Source organism: Sceloporus occidentalis, unplaced genomic scaffold (genome assembly GCF_023333645.1).
Source record: "Sceloporus occidentalis isolate IW3139 unplaced genomic scaffold, rSceOcc1.0.p SCAF_4, whole genome shotgun sequence".
Lineage (NCBI taxonomy): Eukaryota > Metazoa > Chordata > Lepidosauria > Squamata > Phrynosomatidae > Sceloporus > Sceloporus occidentalis.
In genome coordinates this window covers 85,148,258-85,170,654 of record NW_028316984.1, presented here as the reverse complement: position 1 = coordinate 85,170,654, position 22,397 = coordinate 85,148,258, and the positions used below count along the sequence as shown (strand labels likewise).

Here is a 22,397-nt window from a genome sequence, read left to right as displayed (position 1 = left end):
GTAGGACCCATTTGTCTTTTTGGATGTCTACCGTATCCTCAGCACTCTTCCCCAGCACCACATCTCAAATGAATTGATTTTTTTTTCTGTCAGCTTTCTTCACTGTCCAGTGCTCTCGCATCCATACATGGTGATGGGGAAATATAATGGTTGGATAATTTTGACTTTAGTGCTCTGTTGTATGTCTTTACATTTCAAGGTCTTGTCTAGTTCTTTCATGGTTGCTCTTTCCATTCCAAGTCTTCTGATTTCTTGACTGCAATCTCCATTCTGGTCAATATTTAATCCAAGGTAAGTGAACTCTTTAACTATTTCAATTTCCTCAGTATCTAGATTAATTTTATGTAGATCCTCCGCGATCATTATTTTTGTTTTAGATATATAGATCTCTACAAACTGTTAGACAAACTGGAGTGCCTTTTGCCCAATGCCAGTGCTACAGAGTGGAAGATGAGCAGCTCCTTCAAGCACTATAAAATAATAATTTGCTAGCTGTATTCTTACTGTGGGAGCCTTTCACTTTGAGTTAACAATTTGGAAGCTGAGAGAGTACATGATCATTAGGCAACAAACTGACCCTTGAAACCCAGCAATAAAGACATTCTTGCTCCAGCCTGCTGACTGAGTGGATTGCATGGTGGTCCATGACAAAAACCAAAAAGGAGGGCAAGGTAACATTTTAGTGTGTGCAGCTTGCCTTCTAGAGCTGCTGCAGAGCAAAAATTCTATGTTCCTCCTCCCGTTGTTTTACACAATGTAAGCAGTATATAAGAAGCAGAAGTTATGTCCCTGCAATCTTCTTTCCCAGCTCACAAAAGCCAAGTATCTTCCTCGCTTGCTGGAAAACTGCCCATATCTCAGACCATGCTTCAGTAAACTACTATAAACACATACACAAACACGTCTTTATTTTGGGAAATTTCACACATACTGTCTTCCCAATAATAACTTATGCAGATCACACTTCCTTCCTACATCGATTTCAATAGCCAGCCACTTTGTAGACTATTCATAGGGCTTCCACAGAAATACAAGGTTCTCAGAAGATTTAAGTATATCAAAAATTCAGTAGCTCCCATCCTAACTGCTAGAAACTAATGCAACCTAAGACTAACAAAACAAAATAATAATAATCAGAAACTCTGAAGTAAGCACTGAAGTTAATTCTGTAACAATTACAAATCAATACCATATATTTATCAGCTTCTGTTCACAAGTAGCAATTTTCTCTCAGAGGTATGTATGACAATTTCTCAGCAAAAAGACATTGTTTTATCTCCAGGAATATACCCCATCATTACTTTGGATAATTGGGGGGCTTTACATTGTTCTGTTTTCTGTTCTCCTGACAGTGAGTAGGCAGCAGATAGGGTGGGATTATGTAGCCCACCAGATGTTGCATTCCTCACCACTGGCTAGGGCTGCTGGCAGTTGCACTCCATTCCCACCCCTGCAGTAAATTAGTAAATACTTCTTTCTCTGCCAGCTATGTCCACACCTCCCATGTTTGAAATTGGTAGATTATGATTCCCAATCACAATTTGTGAATTGAATGCTCAGGCTTTGATTACTTGCAGCCCGCCCTAGTTCTGAAACAGGGATCTGATGGCTTGCTTAGATCATAATTTAAAATATCAGAAAATTATCTGTCTAATAGTCTCCTGGTATATCAGTGCTTTAACATGAATGCAAGAATCCTGGATTAAACCACAGTTCAGTCAGTCTTTGGCCTTGTCTGCACTGGCTGGTAAGTCTGGAGCCATTCCAGCATATTATGGTCCAGAACTGGTGCCATATTGGCCACAAGGCAACCACACACGATGGGCCGAACCCGGTGCAACAGCGCAGCATTGTCTGTCTGGCTGGGCCAATACCACATCAGCACAGCTGGCCAGTATGCCATCTCTGGAGGCTCCTGCCATGTGACTCAGGTGTACCTCTGCGGGCAAGCCCACCCTCTGGAGAAGCGGCAGTATGCTGGGAGGCCTGGACACAGTAGGTAAACTTGGTTTTAAGAGGCAACCACAACAGGTAAACCTCTCTTTATACTTGGATAATCTAATGACAAATACAATTTATCCATATCACTGTCTTATTTTGACCATTTATGAGATAAAGATGATGCAGCCTTTGCTGTGCAAAAGTGTTAAACTGAAAAGTCCTACATCATCCTTTTTCATTTCATTCAAATCCATTGTTCCTTTCGCGTAAAACTGTACATACTGTACCGTCTAGTCACCATACTGTGTTACAATTCTGCTTGCTCCATCCTCCCTTCCCATACACATATAAACCAACTTTTGCCCAACTTTTTGACTGCTGTTAGATCATGATCTGGGTGATTGCCAGGTCTATAATATATTTTTAAGAGTAAGATTTATGTATCTCATCTCACTGTAAACACAATGTATTTTCTCCTGCTTCTAGGAGTGGAGAGAGGAAGCATGAGGCAGGCAGGAACAGGTCAGAGACTGCAAGTAGGTACAAGTCCAAAAGTGAGAGTGCAGACCAAGAACAAAAAGACATGAAGGTGCTCCATAGTCTAAGGAGACAGCAGGGAGCATGGACTAGATTGACCTTTTGAGAGGCAATGTACAAGCATTTCATTCTGATATCTCTCATATCCTAGATGACATCCCACATCCCACATCATTCAAATGTTTATGTTGAGGGAAAGGACAGCATGGAAGCTGCTGGCAGATGGAAAAGAAGTACAGTTAATTTAAAGCACAAGGGCCAATTTAGGAAGCTCTCTTTCTCTACTTTCTGGTATGCTATTCACTGCTTCCTGACAACCTTCTTTCCTTAACCTGAAGTTCTGGAGATTAAGAACAACCGCGTCCCTCTCCCATGTGATGTAGTGATTTGAATACTGGACTATGACTCTGGAGACTAGGGTTTGAATCCCTGCTCAGCCATGGAAACCCAGTGGCAAACCCTCCCTGAGCAAATATTGCCATGAAAACACCATGATAGAGCCTCCTTAGGGTTGCTACAAGTCAGAAATAACCTGAAGGCACACAACAACAACACTTTGGGCTGATTCCTAAAGCAATTTCAGGCAACCACACATGCAACACAGTCTCACTGCATTATCATGCATCACATCACATGCAACTACTTAACAATGGATGGAGTGAGATCTGAGCAATGCCAGGAAGCAATGCTATCCTTTTAATAGTGTTTCTGACAATACTAAGTAGGCAATCAGATTTGGCTATGTAATAAAGTCATGACACCAAGTCAGAATGAAGGCAAATGTTTCCTGTCTTTACTCTAAATAGGCAGACATTCACCATTTCTCAGCCTTCACCAAAAGTTCAAAATATGTAGAATGCAATGTTTTAGTTTATCAGTAGGCAAGCTGCACTTCAAATGAATGCCTAAACTTAAGTTTCCACGTTTCTTTAAAAGTCTAAATATTAAAGCCTGTGGTTTTTGTTGTTGGCTTTTTTGTTGTTCTTGGTCAGGCTTTAGCATTGTTTTCCATGCCAAATTCCTCATACCAAGAAGCAGACAATAATAAATACAAATCTACTTATTTTTCCACCACTAAAGGAGAAAACATTTATAGAGCAGTTTAACTATAGCATCATCTAAACAATAATCTATCCATTAGCCTACTATGATGCTACTATTTCTTTGTATTTCTTTAGCTAATCCACACTTCCTTAGCATTTATTTATCCTTAACAAGTACTATACTGTATACATTTAAAGCACAACACATTCCTTCCTAAAACTCCAAAGAACTGGCCAAACCAAAACATATAATACAAATGGTCAGCGATTTCTTGTGTGAATTATATCTTTTCAGACCAAACTATTGGATTTTCTTTGGCAGTGGCATAATTCCTGTATGCAGCAGAGAAGTCCAAGATACAGCTGGTAAAATACCAACTCATCTTTTACTGCTATTATCATGTTGCTGTTACTTAATGCTGGGTTATATCTGCATTGCAACTGTATTTGAATTAGTAATGTTTTTAATTGTAAAAAAAATAAGAAAATATAATCTACTAAAGAAAAAAAGTCCCTGGCAACCTCACAGCTATGTAGTAACACTCAGCAATATGTCCTTTAGAGAAGCTTTGCTCATGTACCCTTTGTATGGTGCTGACTTGTGCAGATCTGTAAGAAGCAGTGATGTATTCAAGTCTTTGTACTCCAAGTCTCAAATCAAGTTTAAATCTCTACCTTCAAGTCTCCAGTCCTTGCAAGATACTTTTAAATTAAGTATCAAGTCAAATCTCAAGTCTGGGAGCCAACTTTAACAGAAGAAAATGAAATGGAGTATGTTTTCAGAAGACATTAGTCAATGGGCTTGGGGCAGGGGTTGGAGAATCCTTCTAAAGTTTTTCAAAAGCTTTAGAATGAGCTTTCTGCCTCAAGCCTAATGCATTTGCCTAACACGTTTGCTGTTCCCCTCCAAGAAAACATGTCCCACACTCTGAGGGTGAGTCTTGCCTGCTGCTCAAAGTAAATGACACACGCAAGTCAGTCACTAAAAATACAGTTGGACTTTATCTGTGGGGGATGCATTCTGGACCCCTCCTCCATGGATACAAAAAACTGTGGGACCTCATATCCTGATCTCCCTAATAGTGGCCTGACATGCATGCATCCTCTTTTGCTGCTGTGTATACATGTGACCATTGGGGGCAACGGGGCTTGCCGTCCGCAGATATGGAGGTCCAACTATATGCAAGTCACAAGTCAGTGTATCATTTATTGCAGATTGATGTCGAAGTCAAGCGACTTGAGTCTGAGTCAATCGACCTGAGTCTACATCACTGGTAAGAAGTACTGGGTTTTGTGCTTTGCATCTGCCATGCTTGAAGCAACACAAGATTCTGGTATCTTGTGCTCCCTCTGATGCAGTTACAAATCTCAATGAAAACCAAACACTCATTCTGCTGTATGAAGGACACACTCTAGTGGAGTTCAGATCTAAAAACTAGCCACAGTTTATCACTACAACAATAAGCCTTGCTTGAGATTCAAGCTGTTATATCACCCATCTCCTCTTTCACAAGAGGAGAAGACAAGAACAAGGCTTCTATGTTCACCTCTGAACTAATCAAAGTTCTCCAGTATGTCCAAATTCAGAGGACTGTTCTTGCCCCAACTGTGATTTTAAAAAATCTAGCTTTCTAGTCTTGCCACTATCCTGCACAAACTAGGAAGGAATCCCATGAGATATTGATTGTGCCCTTCAGCAGTGTTGAATAATGTTTATCACCCACTGAGACTGTGCATCATACTACCCTGCTATTGTCCCAACACTATGAGGACATTTCAGGTACAAATATGGGCTAAATACCTAGGATCATAGGTATCAGTACCAAGTAAAGAACATAGATGAATCAAAGCATCTGTTCTAGAACAAAGAACAATCTGAATATTTAAACATATGAGGTGTTTAGATTATGTTAAGTGTACCTTGAGCTGTCCCTCAGATGACATTGTGCGTGATGTAGCTTGGAGTTCTGAATGCCTACCTTGATTCTGTGTGATTAAGGATGAGAACAATGCCCTTTTGCCTAAAGCAATTTTCTCTAACTGGGGCTTCATTCTCTACACACCCAGAAAGGAAAAGCTGGTGCATGAGTTGTGCTGTCACGTCACACACTTCCTGGGTAGAACATAATTGGGCAAAAGTATCAAAGACAAATTTGGCACAGAGTTAGGAATTGGAGCTTTCAAAAGGTGGCCACTGCAACTGCAGGAAACCATCTGGGAAAAGGAGGGAGGAAAAATAATTTGAACAGGACAGTCTGAAAACTCATGGTTTACACTAGGTCCACAGTACTGCAAATAACAGATGACCCAAGTAATAAACATTCTCCGGCACAGCTCAACAATAAAACAGATCATTGCTGTCTTTTAAAATCTACACAGAAAGACCTGTGTGCACTTAAAAGGGGTCAGGGCAAGCATTTGCATTTTCTATCCGAAATTCCCAACCCAGAGGGCAAGGCATGTATGATGGCTCTAATCTTCTTCTTGATCTAAAGTCAAAACCACTTTCATACTTGTAATTACATGGAATGTTTCCCCATCTGGAGCCTGATTTAACATTCATGGGCAGGTTTTCTAGGACAGAATAACAAGATGTGCTCTAATCAGCCTGTTCTGCAAACAGTGCAAAATAAAGATTCCTCCCATTTCTGTTCTTTTAATCAAAGTAAGAGTTCATCCATATTTTAAAGCCATGGCATTTCAACCCTCTTGCCTTCTTCATTGTCTCTGCTAGACCCCACCCTATCCCACCAACTGTTGTAACACAGTTCAGTCACTTATTACTAAAGTTTAACTTTTCCTCTTGTTTATGTTAGCAACAGCCTAAAGAAGTAATCTGCTGCATGTATTACAGATAAATATCTGCATCTATTGCTGAGTGGGTAGTGGCATTTTCCCCCAAGGAGGTCAGCATTTATAAGCAGCTTTTATCACTTTTTAAAATCAATCTTGGGTAGAAATGCCCTGTGCCTGGTCTGCAGACATCAACTCCAGAAAATTCCAACCTCCCTCCACCCACCAAGAAGGAAGAATGCAGCCATGGATTTGATCTCAGTGTGGAGGCCCAGTATAAATCACAGGGGTCACTAGACTGACAAATTAAGCCAGTGTCTGGAAATGAAGTTGTTGATGAAAAATGTTAATTGTTTCTACTTCAGTTCCCCCTCCCCAACTCTCTCTTATACAGTAGAATGATTATTAAGAGCCATTTTAAAAGCTTCTCAAGAAGTTATAGAAATAATTATCTGTTTCAGAAAGAGAGAGAGACTTCTATAGATGATACAGAAGAGAAACCACTTCTGTCACATAGAATTATTGGCTATAATTACTTGCAGACATCCTTCCAATGGTGATTAATTAAATTTTTACATTTTACATTTCAAAATATCCTTATATGTATAAAGAGTGAATCAGGGAGTGGGGGAAAGCTCTAAAACCAAAGGCAGCCTAACCCACCCTAACCCATCTTAAAACCAGAGACATCCTAAACTAGGAGATAATCATATGGAGGCTTACCATTCTTAAAAAATGGCACGAGGTTGTGATTGCCTGTTGCACTTGTCTCCCGTAATGAAATTGTCATGGAAGCATTCTGACATTAAAGCATTTGCAGAGCCACAATTTCCTTGCATAACAGAAGTTTCCGTTATGCAGAGAAATGGCTGCTCCGCGAGCGCTTTAATGATGGGATGCCTCCATGACGATTTCATCACAGGAGACAAGCGCAACTGGAAATCATACCCTCATGCTTTAGGGACGATCTGGCAGCATTTTAAGAACAGTAAGCCTCCATGTGATAATCTCCCTACACTCTGCAGCAGAAACACCCAGGAATTCTATTCTGCAATGCTGCTGACTGAAGTCTGCCTGGGGTTGCCAACGATGGAAAACACAACTACTAGCTGTCAACTGCACACCACACACACATACCTCTATATCTAATCATGACTGTGCATGCTGAATTTGACTTATATCTCAGAAAACACAAGCAAGACAAGAGCCCCTATTTAGACTAGAACAACCAAGAATGTGTGTAGCACCTTTATGACCAACAGATTTATTACAGCATAAATGTTTGTGGATTAGAACCTGCTTTGTCTGATGCATGGGTGAATGTGATGAAATGGATTACAATCCATGAAAAGTTATTCTATAACAAATTTGCTACTCTTAGGTGTCATGCAATTCTTTCTTGTTTTGCTGAAAATAAAATAAACGTGAGTATCCCTTTACAAAATTCCTGTTTTGTCTTTTCTCCAGCTGGTGAGCTGTACAAATCAAGAGAATGAACAAATAATTGGTGTTCACATGGACATCACTGTGCGACCTCAACATGCCATTGCTCAGGGGGGCTTTGATAGGCTCACAGCCACTCATGAGTCACAGAGAAAGGTGACCCATAATTACTGCACTTCTGAACTGTCCATTCCTTTCTCAGAAGTGAACAGTGATATGTTGATGTGGAACTGGAGGTTGAGGCTGCCTGAATACGAAGCTAAAAAGAAAGGTCCCTCACAAGGGTCTAGGCCAAAGCAGCCATATCCAACAGGAGGGGACATTAGTCTTACCTTCTTCTACTCCTTTCTGAATTTCACATGCGAACCAACTTATTTCAATCTTTCTCATTTCCTCCTCCTTTTCTTCCTTCTCTCATTCGCTCATTGGGAAAATAGGTCAATTTATGATAATAATCTTACTGGAAATAATACCAGTGGCAGCTATTGGTTTCCATGTCAGTGAGGTAATGAATCTGCTCTGGGAGCTATCCAAGGTGGTGAACCCTATCCCCCCCAAAAAAAAATATGTTCAGCACCCTGGAGTTAGGAGGAAACCCCAGAGCAGATTCACTGCCCCATCAGCTGACACTAAAGAATAATATCTTGGTGTTAGCCATGCTTACCTGGTATTTATCATGATCTGCTCCTCCAGCTTGTGCCACAAAAAGTCCTGAGCCATCTTCCAGCTCCATCTCATCAGGCGAGCGCTCAAAATGGACCCGCTCAAACTCTTCACAGTCCACATAGAGAACGACTTCCTCATTCTCCACACTGATGGCAAATCGTGTCCACTGATTGACCAGTGAAGGCACAGTGAACGTGGCAGCAGCATAGGAGTTCTGAGAGCCGGGTTCTGTGTAATAGAAGATGATCTGTTGCTTCCCATCTTTCACCTCCGATAACTTCACACCAACATAGATGATCGACTGAGAGGAATCTGTGATGGCAAAAAGCACGCCTGGTTTCTCTGTTGTGGGCTGCACGTGGAATAAGAGTGAGAAGTCTCTATAAAAAGGGCTAGGAAGATGATAACGTGCCACCTGCCCTGTGTTGGCATCCAGTCCAAAGACATAGCCAGGGCTGTTGTCTGGGCCGTATACTTTGGTTATCTGGTCTGGTGGGGGATCCCCAATCAGCTCTATGAGACCAACTTCTGTGCTGAGGTTTTCTGTTGAGAAAGTAAAGGAGCATTTCAGAAACAAGGAAAGCAGCACATGAAAAGCTACTCAAGCAGTAAGGCCCAGGTACAGGAGACCACAGCAGATTCCAATCACCTGTCAACTTATGGTGAGCCTACGAATTTTATAGCATTTTCTTAGTGATAACTCAAAAAATTTTCATTTTGATTTTGTTGTCCATGCTTTTTTTTTTTTTTTTGGAACCACATCTCTGCACATTTCTGTTGGTTCTGCTGCTCACATATGTCAGTACTTGAAAAAAGATTGAGTCGATACTGTGGATATATTTGAAACACATTCAAGGCATGCAGAGTTTTATCCCAATTTATTCCGGGTCTATTTCACATTGGTTATTCACACACCCGATAATCCAGATCTTTTATGAAAACTCTGATAAAAAAACCAAGATCAATTATCTGGGGTTAAATGTTTTTTTTCTGGAAGCCCCCCTCCCCCAATTTACTCAGGTGCATTCAAAACGCATATGTACAACAAAGATTCAACCCAAATTTTACTCAGATTATTTCACCATCTGAATAACCCCTAAGGCAAGGGATACTGAGAGGTTTGTTTCCAGTTGAAATATAGCCTACAGCACCTGGTGTTTGTTGGTGGTCTCCCACCAAGAACAAACCAGAGCTGACCCTGCTTAGCTTCCAAGACAGGATCTGATGCCTTCAGGGCAGGGGTGAGCCACCGTTTCTTCACCTGGAGATAATATCTATTTCTTTACACTCTTAAGGAGAGATAATTACCCATATTACTAGTTCCATAATTATTCTCAATATTGTTTTTTTTTTTTAATTTCATACTTTCAGATTCTGAACAAAAATCTCATGAATCACATTTTAAAATGTGAGTGTTTTGGCATCTAATTTACAGTGCCATTTGGACTATCCAGACAGAAGATCTTACTAATCTGATTAAAGTAGCACAACAATACAGATGCAATTGTTTAGCTGACCTAATTTAGTTATCCTGAAGAGTGTATTACTTTAAAAAAAAAACCTCTCAAGTTTTATAACTAAATGACTTAATTACATGATAAATAATTAGATGCTGGAATACAATTAAATTACATGATAAATTATCAGCATGCGGGAATATGACACTGGCAGAAGGGGAAACCTTCCACTCAGGAGTGAATCAATATATAAAGACTGCACTGCAGAATGACAAATATATACTAAGCTAAATACACAATGTGGGAGCCAGTGTGGTGTAGTGGTTTGAAAGTCAAATTATGACTCTCGAGACCAGGGTTCAAATCACAGCTCGACCATGTAAACCCACTGAGTAGCCTTGGGCAAGTCACACTCTTTCAACCTTGGAGGATGGCAATGGCAAACCCCCTCTGAAGAAACTTGCTAAGAAAACCCCACCTTAGGGTTGGCAGAAGTCAGAAGCAACTTGAAGGCACACAGCATCAACAAAATACACAACAGTAAATTCCTAGTGCTAATGATGTCTCATGTAATCCATGTCTCCACATGTCTACTTTAAAATAAGTTTCACTGAATCAATGTGATATACACCCAGACAAATGTATATAAGTTTGTATCCTTATTAAAAATGACTGTATAGAAAGGAAGCCAATTTCTGTTGCAATCCAGAACTGGGTTTTGGTGGTATAATCCCCTGCAGGTCCATTTCACACATGGATGCATGCATGGGCAATAACCACAGTTAACCCTGGTTTCCTGGCCCATGTACCTGTGCCACACTTCATTTACAAACATACATTCATCACATGTGCACAGTATGTTTTTATGTGTACATAAAATGTTTTACTTCTACATATATTTATATACACATATACACAGAATACATGAAATGGTACTTTCCAGACAGCAGAGTTTTAAAATATTATAATTAGTGTTATGAGCAATTATCAAAACAAAAGACTGCAAATATAATCTTGTTGTTGTTGTTGTTGAGTGCCTTCTAGTTGTTTCCAATGTATGGCAACCCTATGGAGAACCTATCACAGAGTTTCCTGGCAAGTTTCTTCAGAGACAGTTTGCCATTGCTATCCTCTGAAGCTGAGGGTGTAACTTGCCCAAGTGGATTTACCATATATACTCGGCTATAAGTCGACCTCATGTATAAGTTGAGGGCAGGTTTTGGGGCCAAAATTATGGATTTTGATATGACTCATGGATAAGTTGAGGGTATAACTTAGGACATGTAACAAAAGATCTAAAGGATGAAGCAAAGGGAAACAATGCTACAGAACTTATAAAATCCCAGCAGGATAGCTGTTTGTGCTCACACTAAAGGCTGTCTGGATAAGAAAACAGAGGGAGGTCAGTGCTTCCAGGATAGATAACACTCTTGCCTTTCACCAGGGGATGGTTACCTTTTTGATAGGGAGTTAAAAGTACAGTATTAACATTGACCCATGGATAAGTCAACTCAGGTTATTTGAGTCAATTTTTTGACTAAAATTTCTAGACTTATACATGAGTATATACAGTACATGGCCAAGTTGGGTCATGTCATCTTAGGAAGATGTATTTCCACCTCTGTGCATATAGAAGAAGGAACAAGTTTTCCATGGCAATGGTTACAATGCATCTGAAACAAAATCTAATTCTGCTCTGAGCAATTGGGTTGAATGTTCCCTGATTCTTCTTTCTTACCTACAGTTCCATCTTTTTTAAATTAAAGCTGACAGTTCAGAGGTAATGTCCCAAAATATCTCTACAAGGGCTCATCTTCCACATCCTCTCCCTCCTCCTGCAGCTACAGCTTTGACTGCTTGTGCTTCATTTTTACAACTGTGTTATCAAAGGCAAACATTCAAAATCCTCCCTCGGACTGTACCCGTCCCACGGGGATTACATTTTACTGATTTTCAGGAGTTGCATGAAACAGGCCATAGCAACAGCATCTGTTGCTTTCTGGCAGTGGCTAGACAGTAGGGACTAATTCATACCAACAACTAGATCAATGCTATTTCCATCTGTATTGTTTGAGGGAGGTGGGAGAGAGTTCTTCCTGTAGCACAACTGGAAATCCCTGTGGCAAGCAAGTCTCTTGTGGCTCTGCCAAATACCATGTTGTAAAGCTTGCCCTGAGAACATGAACCCAACATAGCCTGCTTCCTTTCCCACTCTAGTCCCAAGAGAACTAAGGCCATTCCATACATTAAGAAAATACTAATTGGGCGGGGGTGATTCGCACAAATACTATCAAAGAGTTTCAAACAATGCGAGGAGGCAGCATGCCTCGTGGCTAGATGATTTATTTATACCAAGAAATGCTTCTTTAAGAAATTATAAGAGAAGAAAACCAGCACGGTGGTTAAGGTGGGCCAGTGAAACCAGAAGAAGTGACACAATTGTCAGCAAGATCCCTACTTGAAAAACACAGGCCTGCATGAAGAATTAAACATCCTTCAAAATCTTTCTCCTCTAATCCAAAACTAGATTTAGACCAGATCTGTGATGAGCTACTCACCTGCCTCCCTGTAGGAAATAAGTGTTACTTCCAGGAGGGGAGACTGAGAATTTCTGTTAAACTGGGGAAAAGAGGCTCAATTATATTTCTTTCACTGGTTTAGAACATAAACTTTGAGAACAGTATACCTCCATAAGAAAGACATAGACAATATTCAAACCAAAAGAGAGGATTTGGGGTGCTCCAGCCTATGATTTCAAGGCCACTAACATGACCAGAGATGGACAACTATGGTCCTCCAGTTGGTTTTATGAACTGTACCACCATAATTCCTCACCACTGGCTGGGTTGCCTTGGGCTGTTGGGAGTTACATAGTTGCCCACCATAAACAAGACACAAAATAAAGGCAGCTACACAAATGAATGGCCTAAATACTCTAAAAAGCTGGGTTAGCCCTGGTTAGTACTCAGAAGGGGATCTGCCAAGGAATATCAGGTACCATAGACTATATTTCAGAGGAAGGAACTTGCAAATCCACCTCTCAGTATTCCTTGCCTAAGAAAAACCTATGAAATGCATATATTAGTTACAACTTACATTTAAATCTTGCTTTTCCAGTTATTTTAAAGCAGCATGTATAACTTGTCTCCTCCTCAGTTTATTCTCACAAATAGTCTGTAATGCTGAGAGAGTGTGACTATAGGAGCCTTATCGCACAGGGCTGGCTGTAATGGTACAAAAGGGGCCAGGAAGGGAGAAGAATGAGTGAGGGGCGAGTGAGGGATGCATTTTATTGCACACAGAACGCTGCTGCCACCACTGGAAGTCATTGTTCCGTTCTGTTCCATTCCCCATCCGTCCCAGAGGAGGCGATTTTTGAGAACTGTTCAGAACAGTTCTAAAAAATCTACTGCTCTGGATGGGGAACGGAACAGAACGGAAAGGGGGCTTCCTGTGTGTGGTAAAATGTGTCCCCCACTCATTCCGTTCCCTTCCTGGCCCCCGTTGTACCATTCCAGGAGCCCTGTGCGATAAGGCTCTAGGACACAATGAGTTCCATGGCTCAATGGTAACTTGAGCCTGGATCTACTATGTCCCAGTGCTATATTCTAAAACACTACACCATACCAGCCTTTGAGCACTTAGCTATTATAGATGCATAAAAAAGGGACATATAGGTCAAGAAAGGGGCAGAATTACAAGTTCAAACCCCTAACCTGAAACCAGTCAAACAGAACTGAATTTATTCAAAATGCCTGAATAAAACCTATGTGGTGTACGATTGCATTAATACACCATTAATGACTAGCAGGGAGCTTTGCAAAGTGCTTATTTTCCTATGTATTCCCAGAAATCATTCTTCAGCCATTGCACTGCACAAATCTATTTGCTGTTTCAAGGAAACAACATTGAAATCCAAAACCATCCTCATCCTTGCACAATTCATGGCCTTTCTGCTTGAGAGAGCGTTCTTCCCACTGAAGCACAGTAAGAATGAGACCTGTGGCAAATACCTAGAATCTGGCCTCACTCAGTCACCCATCTCTACATTACAGCAAGGATAAGAAACTTGAGACTTTTCAGATGTGGTTGGACTGCTAGCATCCTTCACAATTAAGGGCTACTAAGAGCTGTAGTTCAGTGCTGTCTGAAAAGTTTTCCACCTTTGCTTTAGAGGGAAATAATGGCAGGAATACCTTATATAGAAATATTCTACAGAAAAAAATGTTTTATATGAAAATCTATGACCTATGAACTTTTGGTTGGCCACTGATAACTTTCAGTATTATTATTGTTATTATTATTATTTTATTGGAGATTATTCCTTATCCCAACCCAAAAGATTCTTGAAATCTGCAAATATGATTATTATAGCTGCCACCACTTCAAATAACTGTTAAGGAAAAAGAATGGAAAACAACATTTAAAAAAAAAAGTTTTCAACTTCAAAATGATCATATGGCCAGAGGAGCAGCCTCTGAAAACTATAGTTCAGAAAAGAAACTTTTCCAAGCTCTGTCCAAAGTAATAAAAGCATTGCATCCAACTTCAGGGACAGGTGGCTTGATGGCAGAACACATTTTGAGGGCTGGGAAAGAATTCAGTTTCCAGAGCCATGTGCATTATTTCTTGGCAAGCAGTTGATAGGGCATAGATATGCTGTTCTCTCTGCCTCAATCCTGAATTCAGTACAGTACCATAATGAATAGGCTGTTTATGACTTGGTATAGTAGTAGAGAAAAGAGAAAAAAGGGTGAATGTCTTCCTTCAAGTATCTGTACTCCAGATGACTTAGCATCGCCTCAGCAGTGGTAACTTTCACCTACAGTTGAATACACAAGTGTATGTACACTTTCTTAGGAATACAAACCAACATAGCATCTAGTGAAACTTGCTTTTGAGTAATCATGCACAGTATAGGACACAAGAAAGTCTTCCAATAGGTCCAGAAGGCTATATTTGATTACACTAAACTCAAACCCCCAGTGACTGCCTCTCCTAAGCCCCTCCTAGTACTCTGAATTCCCTTCCTTTACTCCATGGGAAAGTCTCTTAGACTGACATTCCACGCCTTCCAATTTAACTGTACATTTTTACATTTTGAATGGAAATGAAAATAATTATAAAGTACACAGAGTTTCTCTCAAGGCATGATGGACTTTTCTTATCCACAAATTATTCTCTTACCAGCCCCAGCAGAACATCTGGCCATGTGTCTGCTGACCCTCACAAGTAAATTATTGTTTTTTCTGGCATTGTTCTTCATCTCCTCTCAATCACCCACACAGTCAGTGAGATTTTTTCCTAACACATGTCAACTCTTCAAGCTGGAGCCAGATAGCACAAATAAACTCCCTCTCTATATAAAAATGCTTAAATCAAAATGTTGTTCATAAAAGTCTTACCCTTCAATTTATAAAATCAAGATCAAATCACGTTTTAAAAAGTTAAAAGTATAGCAAAAATTGTCACAATTCAAGGATAAGAAGTGTGGATGAGTAAAAGAGTAGGGGGTTAATATATCAAAAGGGCCAAAAAATGTACATGTGTTATCAAGATTGAAATGCCCAAACCTACTGTTGTGCCAAATGATGATGTAGGGAGGAGCCAGTTGGTATAGTGGCTTGAGTGTTGGACCAGGACTCTGGGAGGCCAGCTGAGCCATGGAAACCTACTGTTTGACCTTGGATAAGCCACTCTCTTATAGGAAGTCAATGACAAATATCCTCTGAATAAATCACAGTTGCCATAAGTCAGAGTTGACTTGAAGGCACAACAACAAAATTAAAACATAGAATCTCTGAAGTAGAAGGATAATGTTTTTTTTTAAGTACTTTAGTGTAAGAACATACTTGGTTTTTCATACTTGCCAAGTATCCATGGGTAACCAAGGGAAAGAAATATTTTTTCTGCAGAGAGAGATAACTTTAATCAAAATCACACAAAGACTTGTAGGGAAAATACCATTCCATTACTGCAACTGTCACCATGGGGGGCAGCTTTCTTAGCAGAGCTTTATTTTATTTTTAAAAGGGCACTGTGCTTTTAGAACGCTTCCCATATTCTGGGAGAAATATGCCCCTTTACAAGAGTGTAGTTTACATGGTATGAAGGAGCATCATGAAACAGGGTGTGGGGTTGTAAAAGATGAAGACACAAGACCAAGAAAAAACCACTGCCACCTGCAACAGAAATACTCAGTAACCTTTGAGAGAAACATTAACTACAATACCTAACCTCACTGACTCATACTCAGTGTTATGTGCATTTGCATTTTAGTTTATCCACAAGCCGTATAACCTTCAAAACAGCACTAGCATCATAAACCTGAAATACACTTGGTCAATAAAAATCAGAATGGGTGTTTCATTAAAATGTTGGCAGAAATGAGTAAAAAACTGAAGTCACCAAAAATACAAAAATTAAAGAGAGAAAAATTGACTACTTCTCTTGCAAAAGAAGAAACAAACTCTTAATTCTTTCAAGTCCATACGATGTTGTCATTTGGCCTCTGGAGATGTTATGCTTGGATCTATAGAATGCTCAAAACTATACAGACAAGCAGCTTTTGAGATAACAGAGAAAACGTGCCAAATCTTTCACTCCCACACTCAACTAAGTAACATAAAGGGAGGCTGTCAAATCTACAGCCCACAGGAAATAGCAGAGGGACACCCCACATGGCTCCCTGCTCCTCTCTGACCCAGACCAGTGCTTACACTGTGAACAAAGATAACCCTGTGTCTGTTCTGACTCACACACTGCCACTAGCAAGATTAATGGCTCCTAAAGGATGAGCAGTCAAAGCTGATTACCAGATGCTTTCCCCACCCCTCTTTATATAGAGTCTTTGAAAGTTCCCAGCACAGTTCTCTAGTAGCAATGGTCAGCCAGTACTCTTACATCATTGAGAAATTTGGAGCAAGGGATGATATCCATGACTACTCTGACCTTTAAACTGTGAGAACATTGGTCCATTTAACCAGTATCTGGCTACTCTTTCTGGTAGTGGCTTCTTAGAGTGTCAGGGGAAAGACCATTCCCAGTCTTATTCCTTGAGAACCTTTTAACTGGAAATTCTCAAATCCTGTCAGAACCCTTCTTTGTTCAGAGTATCCAACCCCTAGTCCCAACTAGAGTAAACACTGAATCAATGAGACCTGTGTAAGTGTTGACTTAACACTCAGCAGTTGCTTCAAGTCGGGTTACTCTAGGTGGAACTAGCAACTGGCTTTTGTCCTTTAAGGCCTATCTTCATACATTTTACTGATTGATTAATGCCTATCCAATGTGAAGTCTAAAGGTTTTATGGCCAGCGTCCATAGATTTTTGTGGGTTTTTCAGGCTATGTGGCCATGTTCTGGAAGAATTTATTCTTGGCGTTTCGCCTGCATCTATGGCTGGCATCTTCAAAGAATGGTGGAATGGAGGTGTGGGGGGTATATATACTGTGTGACCCTTGGTTGAGAAGAAGTGATTTACAGGTTAATCTGTATGTTCGTCTGTTGGTGAATGATGAGGCCTCAGGGTGGGAGGATATGCAAGGAGGATTTCTGTCTATTTAATTAGTGATCCATTGTCTGCTGGGAAAAACCCTTACCCTGGGTGATGTTGATCTGCATCTGCTGAGTTTTGATTTTGGTGTTTTTCAGGACGGGTAGCCAAACTTCATTTACTTTCAGAGTTTCTTCTTTCCTGTTGAAGTTGTCCAGGTGTTTGTAGATTTCAATGGCTCCCCTGTGCATTTTGACCTGATAGTGTCAAAATTTCAGTGTTTTCAAATAGCATTTTAGGCCCAGGTTGGTTTATAACATGTTCTGCAACTGCTGATTTTTCTGGCTGACTCAGTCTACAGTGTTTCGTGTCTTCCTTGATTCATGTTTGGACACTGTGTTTGGTGGTTCCTATGTAGATTTGTCCACAGCTGAATGGTATTCAGTAAATTCCTGTGGCCATTTACATGACACAGGCCTCCAAAGCAGCTGATAGCTGAGCTGAAGCCACATTCAGATCCTTAGGATTGGAACAAAAAGGAGCTGGGAAAGGCCAACTCCTGGCCAGTGTCAGTCACGCCCTTTGTCCACAGCCCACCTTGGAAACGGAGGGATTCTGACCTTCTGCTTCCAACTGGAGCAGACCTGGGCTGCTCCTTCACACCTGTCTGTGCCACCCCAAAGTCAGAAAAACAGAGGGGTAAAACTAAAACTTTTTTGCCATGCCTCTGGTTTCATCTCCATTCTTCTTCATTGCTCTTCTGAGCAATTCAGTCTTCTCCAGAACTCTGTTGGAGACTTTCACCTGCTCTGCTCCCTGAAGGTTCTTCACAGCTTCTGCTCTTACCCTCTTCTGTCTCTCAGTTTTTCATTCATAGCTAAATAATTCTTAGAACAGTCTGTTTCTGGATTGCCTGGGGTATGTGCAGGTAGTTTTGAAGTAGAATAAATTTGGTAGCAGATCCATTAATTAAATAAAGCTTTACTTCACCCCGCCTATGAAGGAGATGCAGCCCCCTCCCACAAAAAATCCCTCAGACCTTTCCTATGTTGGCGTTTGGTTCTTTAGTGTTGATATGAGTTGTTCATCCCAACTTTAGCACAGTAAAATTATCAGTTTCCCCAACTTTACCACAATAAAATTTCCCATCCCAATTTTATCAAAGCCAAATTATGACACTACTGAGATAAAAAGGTAGCAATTAGAAATGAAAGTTAAGTATCCTTCATCTGAAATGCTTGGGACCAAAAGTGTTCCATGTTTTGGATTTTGGGGAATTTTGGAATACCTGTATTTGGATACTATAGAGGTACTACATTACTTGTGTTGTAGCTCAAAAGGTTTTTGAGTTTGGAGTACTTTGGATTTTGAAATTCATAAAGTATACTCATCCTGCACATTTTACTATATTTACACATAAAATGGAAACAAGCAGGCATTTTTTTTTTATTTCTGATCTCAATTTATGAACAAATGAACAAAATCCACTCCTTCCTTGGACTGCTTCTTTCTCTCCCTTCTTGTTTTTCTTAGTGCTTACAATGCAGTCAAGTGTTATGAGAAAATCCTGTGAAGAGAGGAAGCCAAGCAATGAACAGGGAGTTTCCTTGGAATGCATTCAGCTCGATGTAACTTATCCTGAGTCAGCTTCCATTAAGGGTTCTATCCATGGCTGAAACACTTGGGTGAAGTTTATGGAGACAGAGGTTTTCACACATAATACATGGATGGGTAAATAGAAATTCCTCCCTGGAAAAACAGTCTAGAAGACATATACCACAATGGCCATAACGTTACAAGCTTTTTACCACCTGCACACATTCAAGGACAATCTGCTCACTTAAGCAATATCATGGAGTGGTTCCAAGAGAGAAAGAAGAGGTGCAAGCAAGCAGGTGAGAGTCACCTCAGACCCTTGCTCTCAGGGTTGCCCTAAGCCATATTGCTGCCTGAGGCAGAGCAGTAAGTGGTGCTACCTATCCAAGTCAAGACAGTACCCAAAGCCAACTTTGTTATTTTGACACATGGGGTTAGAACCCATGAAGGCCTCTTTGCAAGTCATGCAATTAAGATAAAAAGTGTGGATGTAATAGCAACACTTTAAAAAGAACACTAGGAGTTTGCTATCTTTCCGCTGGCGTGGGGTTATCAGTACGCTGATGACACCCAAATAGTCTTCTCTATGTCTCCGACTGATGCAGTGACTGAGGATGGCGCCTCTCCTCTCGTGGCCTGTCTGGAGTCAGTAATGGGCTGGATGAGGGAAAACTGACTCAGTCTGAATCCAGAGAAAACGGAGGTACTCGTGATAGGTTCCCCTGGCCCAGGAATGGCGGTGGTTCCACCTGTCCTGAACGGGATCACGCTTCCCGTGAAGGACTCGGTACGCAGTCTGGGGGTGCTCCTTGACTCGTCGCTCCACCTTACATCTCAGGTGGATGCGACGGTCAGGAGCACCTGTTATCAGCTTCGGCTGGTTCGCCAGCTGCGTCCCTACCTGGGCCAGAGGGACCTTGAAACGGTAGTACATGCTCTGGTAACCTCTCGATTGGACTTCTGCAACGCGCTCTACATGGGGCAACCCTTGTACCAAACCCGGAAGCTACAACTGGTACAGAATATGGCAGCCAGACTGGTCACTGGCATATCCAGGGCCAGCCATATAACACCAGTGCTTAAAGATCTGCACTGGCTGCCTATTCGTTTCCGGGCGCAATACAAGGTGTTGGTTATAACCTATAAAGCCCTACATGGCTTGGGCCCAGGATACCTTGAGGACCGCCTCTCCCCATACAATCCGCCCCGCACACTCAGAACATCTGGGCAGCAGCTACTGAGGGTCCCAGGGGCAAGATTATCCTCCACTGTGAGGAGGACATTTGCCATCTCGGCCCCGACCCTCTGGAACACGCTGCCCATAGAGCTCCGCTCGGCCACCTCCCTGGCACAGTTCAGGAAGGAACTAAAACCCTTCCTGTTCAAGCAAGCATTCCCCGAATAAGTCCTAGTTAGTCCCCCCCCCCCTCTGACGGCAATGGTGAACTGGCTAGATAGGTATTTTAATGTAATTTTAATGTATTTTTATTGTTGTTGTATTGCATTCTGCATTCTGTGTCTGATTGATATGTTGTACACCGCCCTGATTGATAGAAGGGCGGTATAAAAATAAAGCTTTTATTATTATTGTTAAATACTGAAACTAGCATAATCCCTGTTACTATGTGTCGCCAAGGAGATTCAGCCCAAATTTGATATAGCATTCATCTGTTGTTTCTTGTGGCTGCATTTGCAAATTAACAACCGAACAGATGGCGTCAAACAGAACTGTTTAATTTGTTAAGGGAATGTGTGTGTTTTTGGTGGCACTGATGAGGGAGAGAAGAACAAGAATGTTGGCTTCAGCAAACAAGCACACTGCACTCTATGGAACAGATTGCACGAACTGGATTCATATCCAGACCCGACTGATGAGATTTTTTTTCCTCCTTAGGTTTGCTGACTACAATAGTGTATTATACTAGGTCCTCTTGACAGCTGTAAAAATTACAAGGCATGGATGCCAGCAAGTTTAGGACATGATGCAAATGGTCTGCCATGAACTGATGCCATTAAAAGAGAGAATGTGACAGATGTTTCTGATTATGAAGTTGCTGGAAAACTTTTGCTCCTTAAAGGATGATACACATTTTAAAAATATTCTTCTATCCATACCCACAGCACTAGGGTGGCAAGAAAAAGAGCTAGTTGTACACTTGTAATTAGTGTTCTTTCAGGATGTAGTCTTACAATATGGATTCTACTTACATAAAGCCAGTTCCAATAAAGGTGCTTATGCTCATGATCCTCCACCCAAGAGGACAATTTGGATTCTGCACAACACCTCAATGCATAGCAAGGCTTCTTCCTGATTATTTCCTTAGTTGTTACTGCACCAGGATTTGTTATTGTTATTGTTGCTGTTGTGTGCCTTCAAATTGTTTCTGATTTATGGCAACCTTAAGGCAACCCTATCATGGGGTCTTTGTGGCAAGATTTGTTCAGGGGCAGCCATTGCCATTGGGCTTTCCCTGAGGTTGAAAGCATATGACTTGTCCAAGGTCACCCAGGGAGTTTCCATGGCCAAGCAGGGAATCAAACTCTGGTCTCCAGAGTGGTATTCCAACACATAAACCACTACACCACGCTGGCTCTCTGCACCAGAATAGTAACGCTAATTTGATACCTGCAGTAGCACAGGAAGAAAAAATGCAGAGATTACCAATTAATGAGCACCAGTTACTGGAAGCATCTTCTGCCCTTGTTCACAGATGTCAAGATGGAAAAAAAAATACTTTGGTATTGTCTATTTGGAATTCCATGACATTTCCACACAAATATGTTCCAAACTGGCAACCAATGGCTTCTTAGTGTATTTTGGTACTGCATTCCTTCTCAAGATAAATGGACCTGGAATGAAGCCTGATTAAATGTCCATGTCTCAGGCAAAAAATTAATAGGATGAGAGGTAAGAAGTGACAGCTAAAACTTGTGGTGGAGAGAAACTCCACAAGAAAAAATTTCCTGAAGTACCTGGGATCTTCTCACATGACTCCATTATAGCATAATGACTCCATTTTAACAGCTATGGCTGCATCTTATGGAATTCTGGGCTTTGTAATTTGGTCAGAAATACCAAAAGAGTTTTCTAGATAGGCATTCTAAATGTTCTTCCCTCAACTACAAATCCCAGATTTCTACAGGACAGAACCATGGCAATCAAAATGGAATCAAAGCACTATGATTCTTAAAAAGAATGCTGTTTTTAACTTATGTTTTAATACTACTATTATTTAATTATTTTATAACCTTTGTAATCAATATTTTAGTTCTCTATCTTTTTAAATTATTGTAAGCTACCTTAAATCTCATTTTGGGAGAAAGGCAGGATATAAATCACTTAAATAATGAATAAGTAAATAAGTAAATTGATTCTTTTGAAAAGTTTCTGGTTCTCGTTTTAACAACAATAGCAACAATTCAGAGT

The 22,397-nt window shown here is 40.7% G+C and overlaps 1 protein-coding gene across 2 annotated transcripts in view; it reads right to left on the bottom strand.

Moving 5' to 3' along the window:
- Window positions 1-22,397, bottom strand: part of COL18A1 (collagen type XVIII alpha 1 chain) — a 224,545-nt gene that overhangs the window by 71,139 nt on the left and 131,009 nt on the right. For both annotated transcript variants that reach the window (XM_089520685.1, XM_089520684.1), the window contains one exon: window positions 8,422-8,966. In XM_089520685.1, the coding sequence (XP_089376811.1) occupies window positions 8,422-8,966 (545 nt within the window). The remainder of the gene's footprint in view (window positions 1-8,421; window positions 8,967-22,397) is intronic.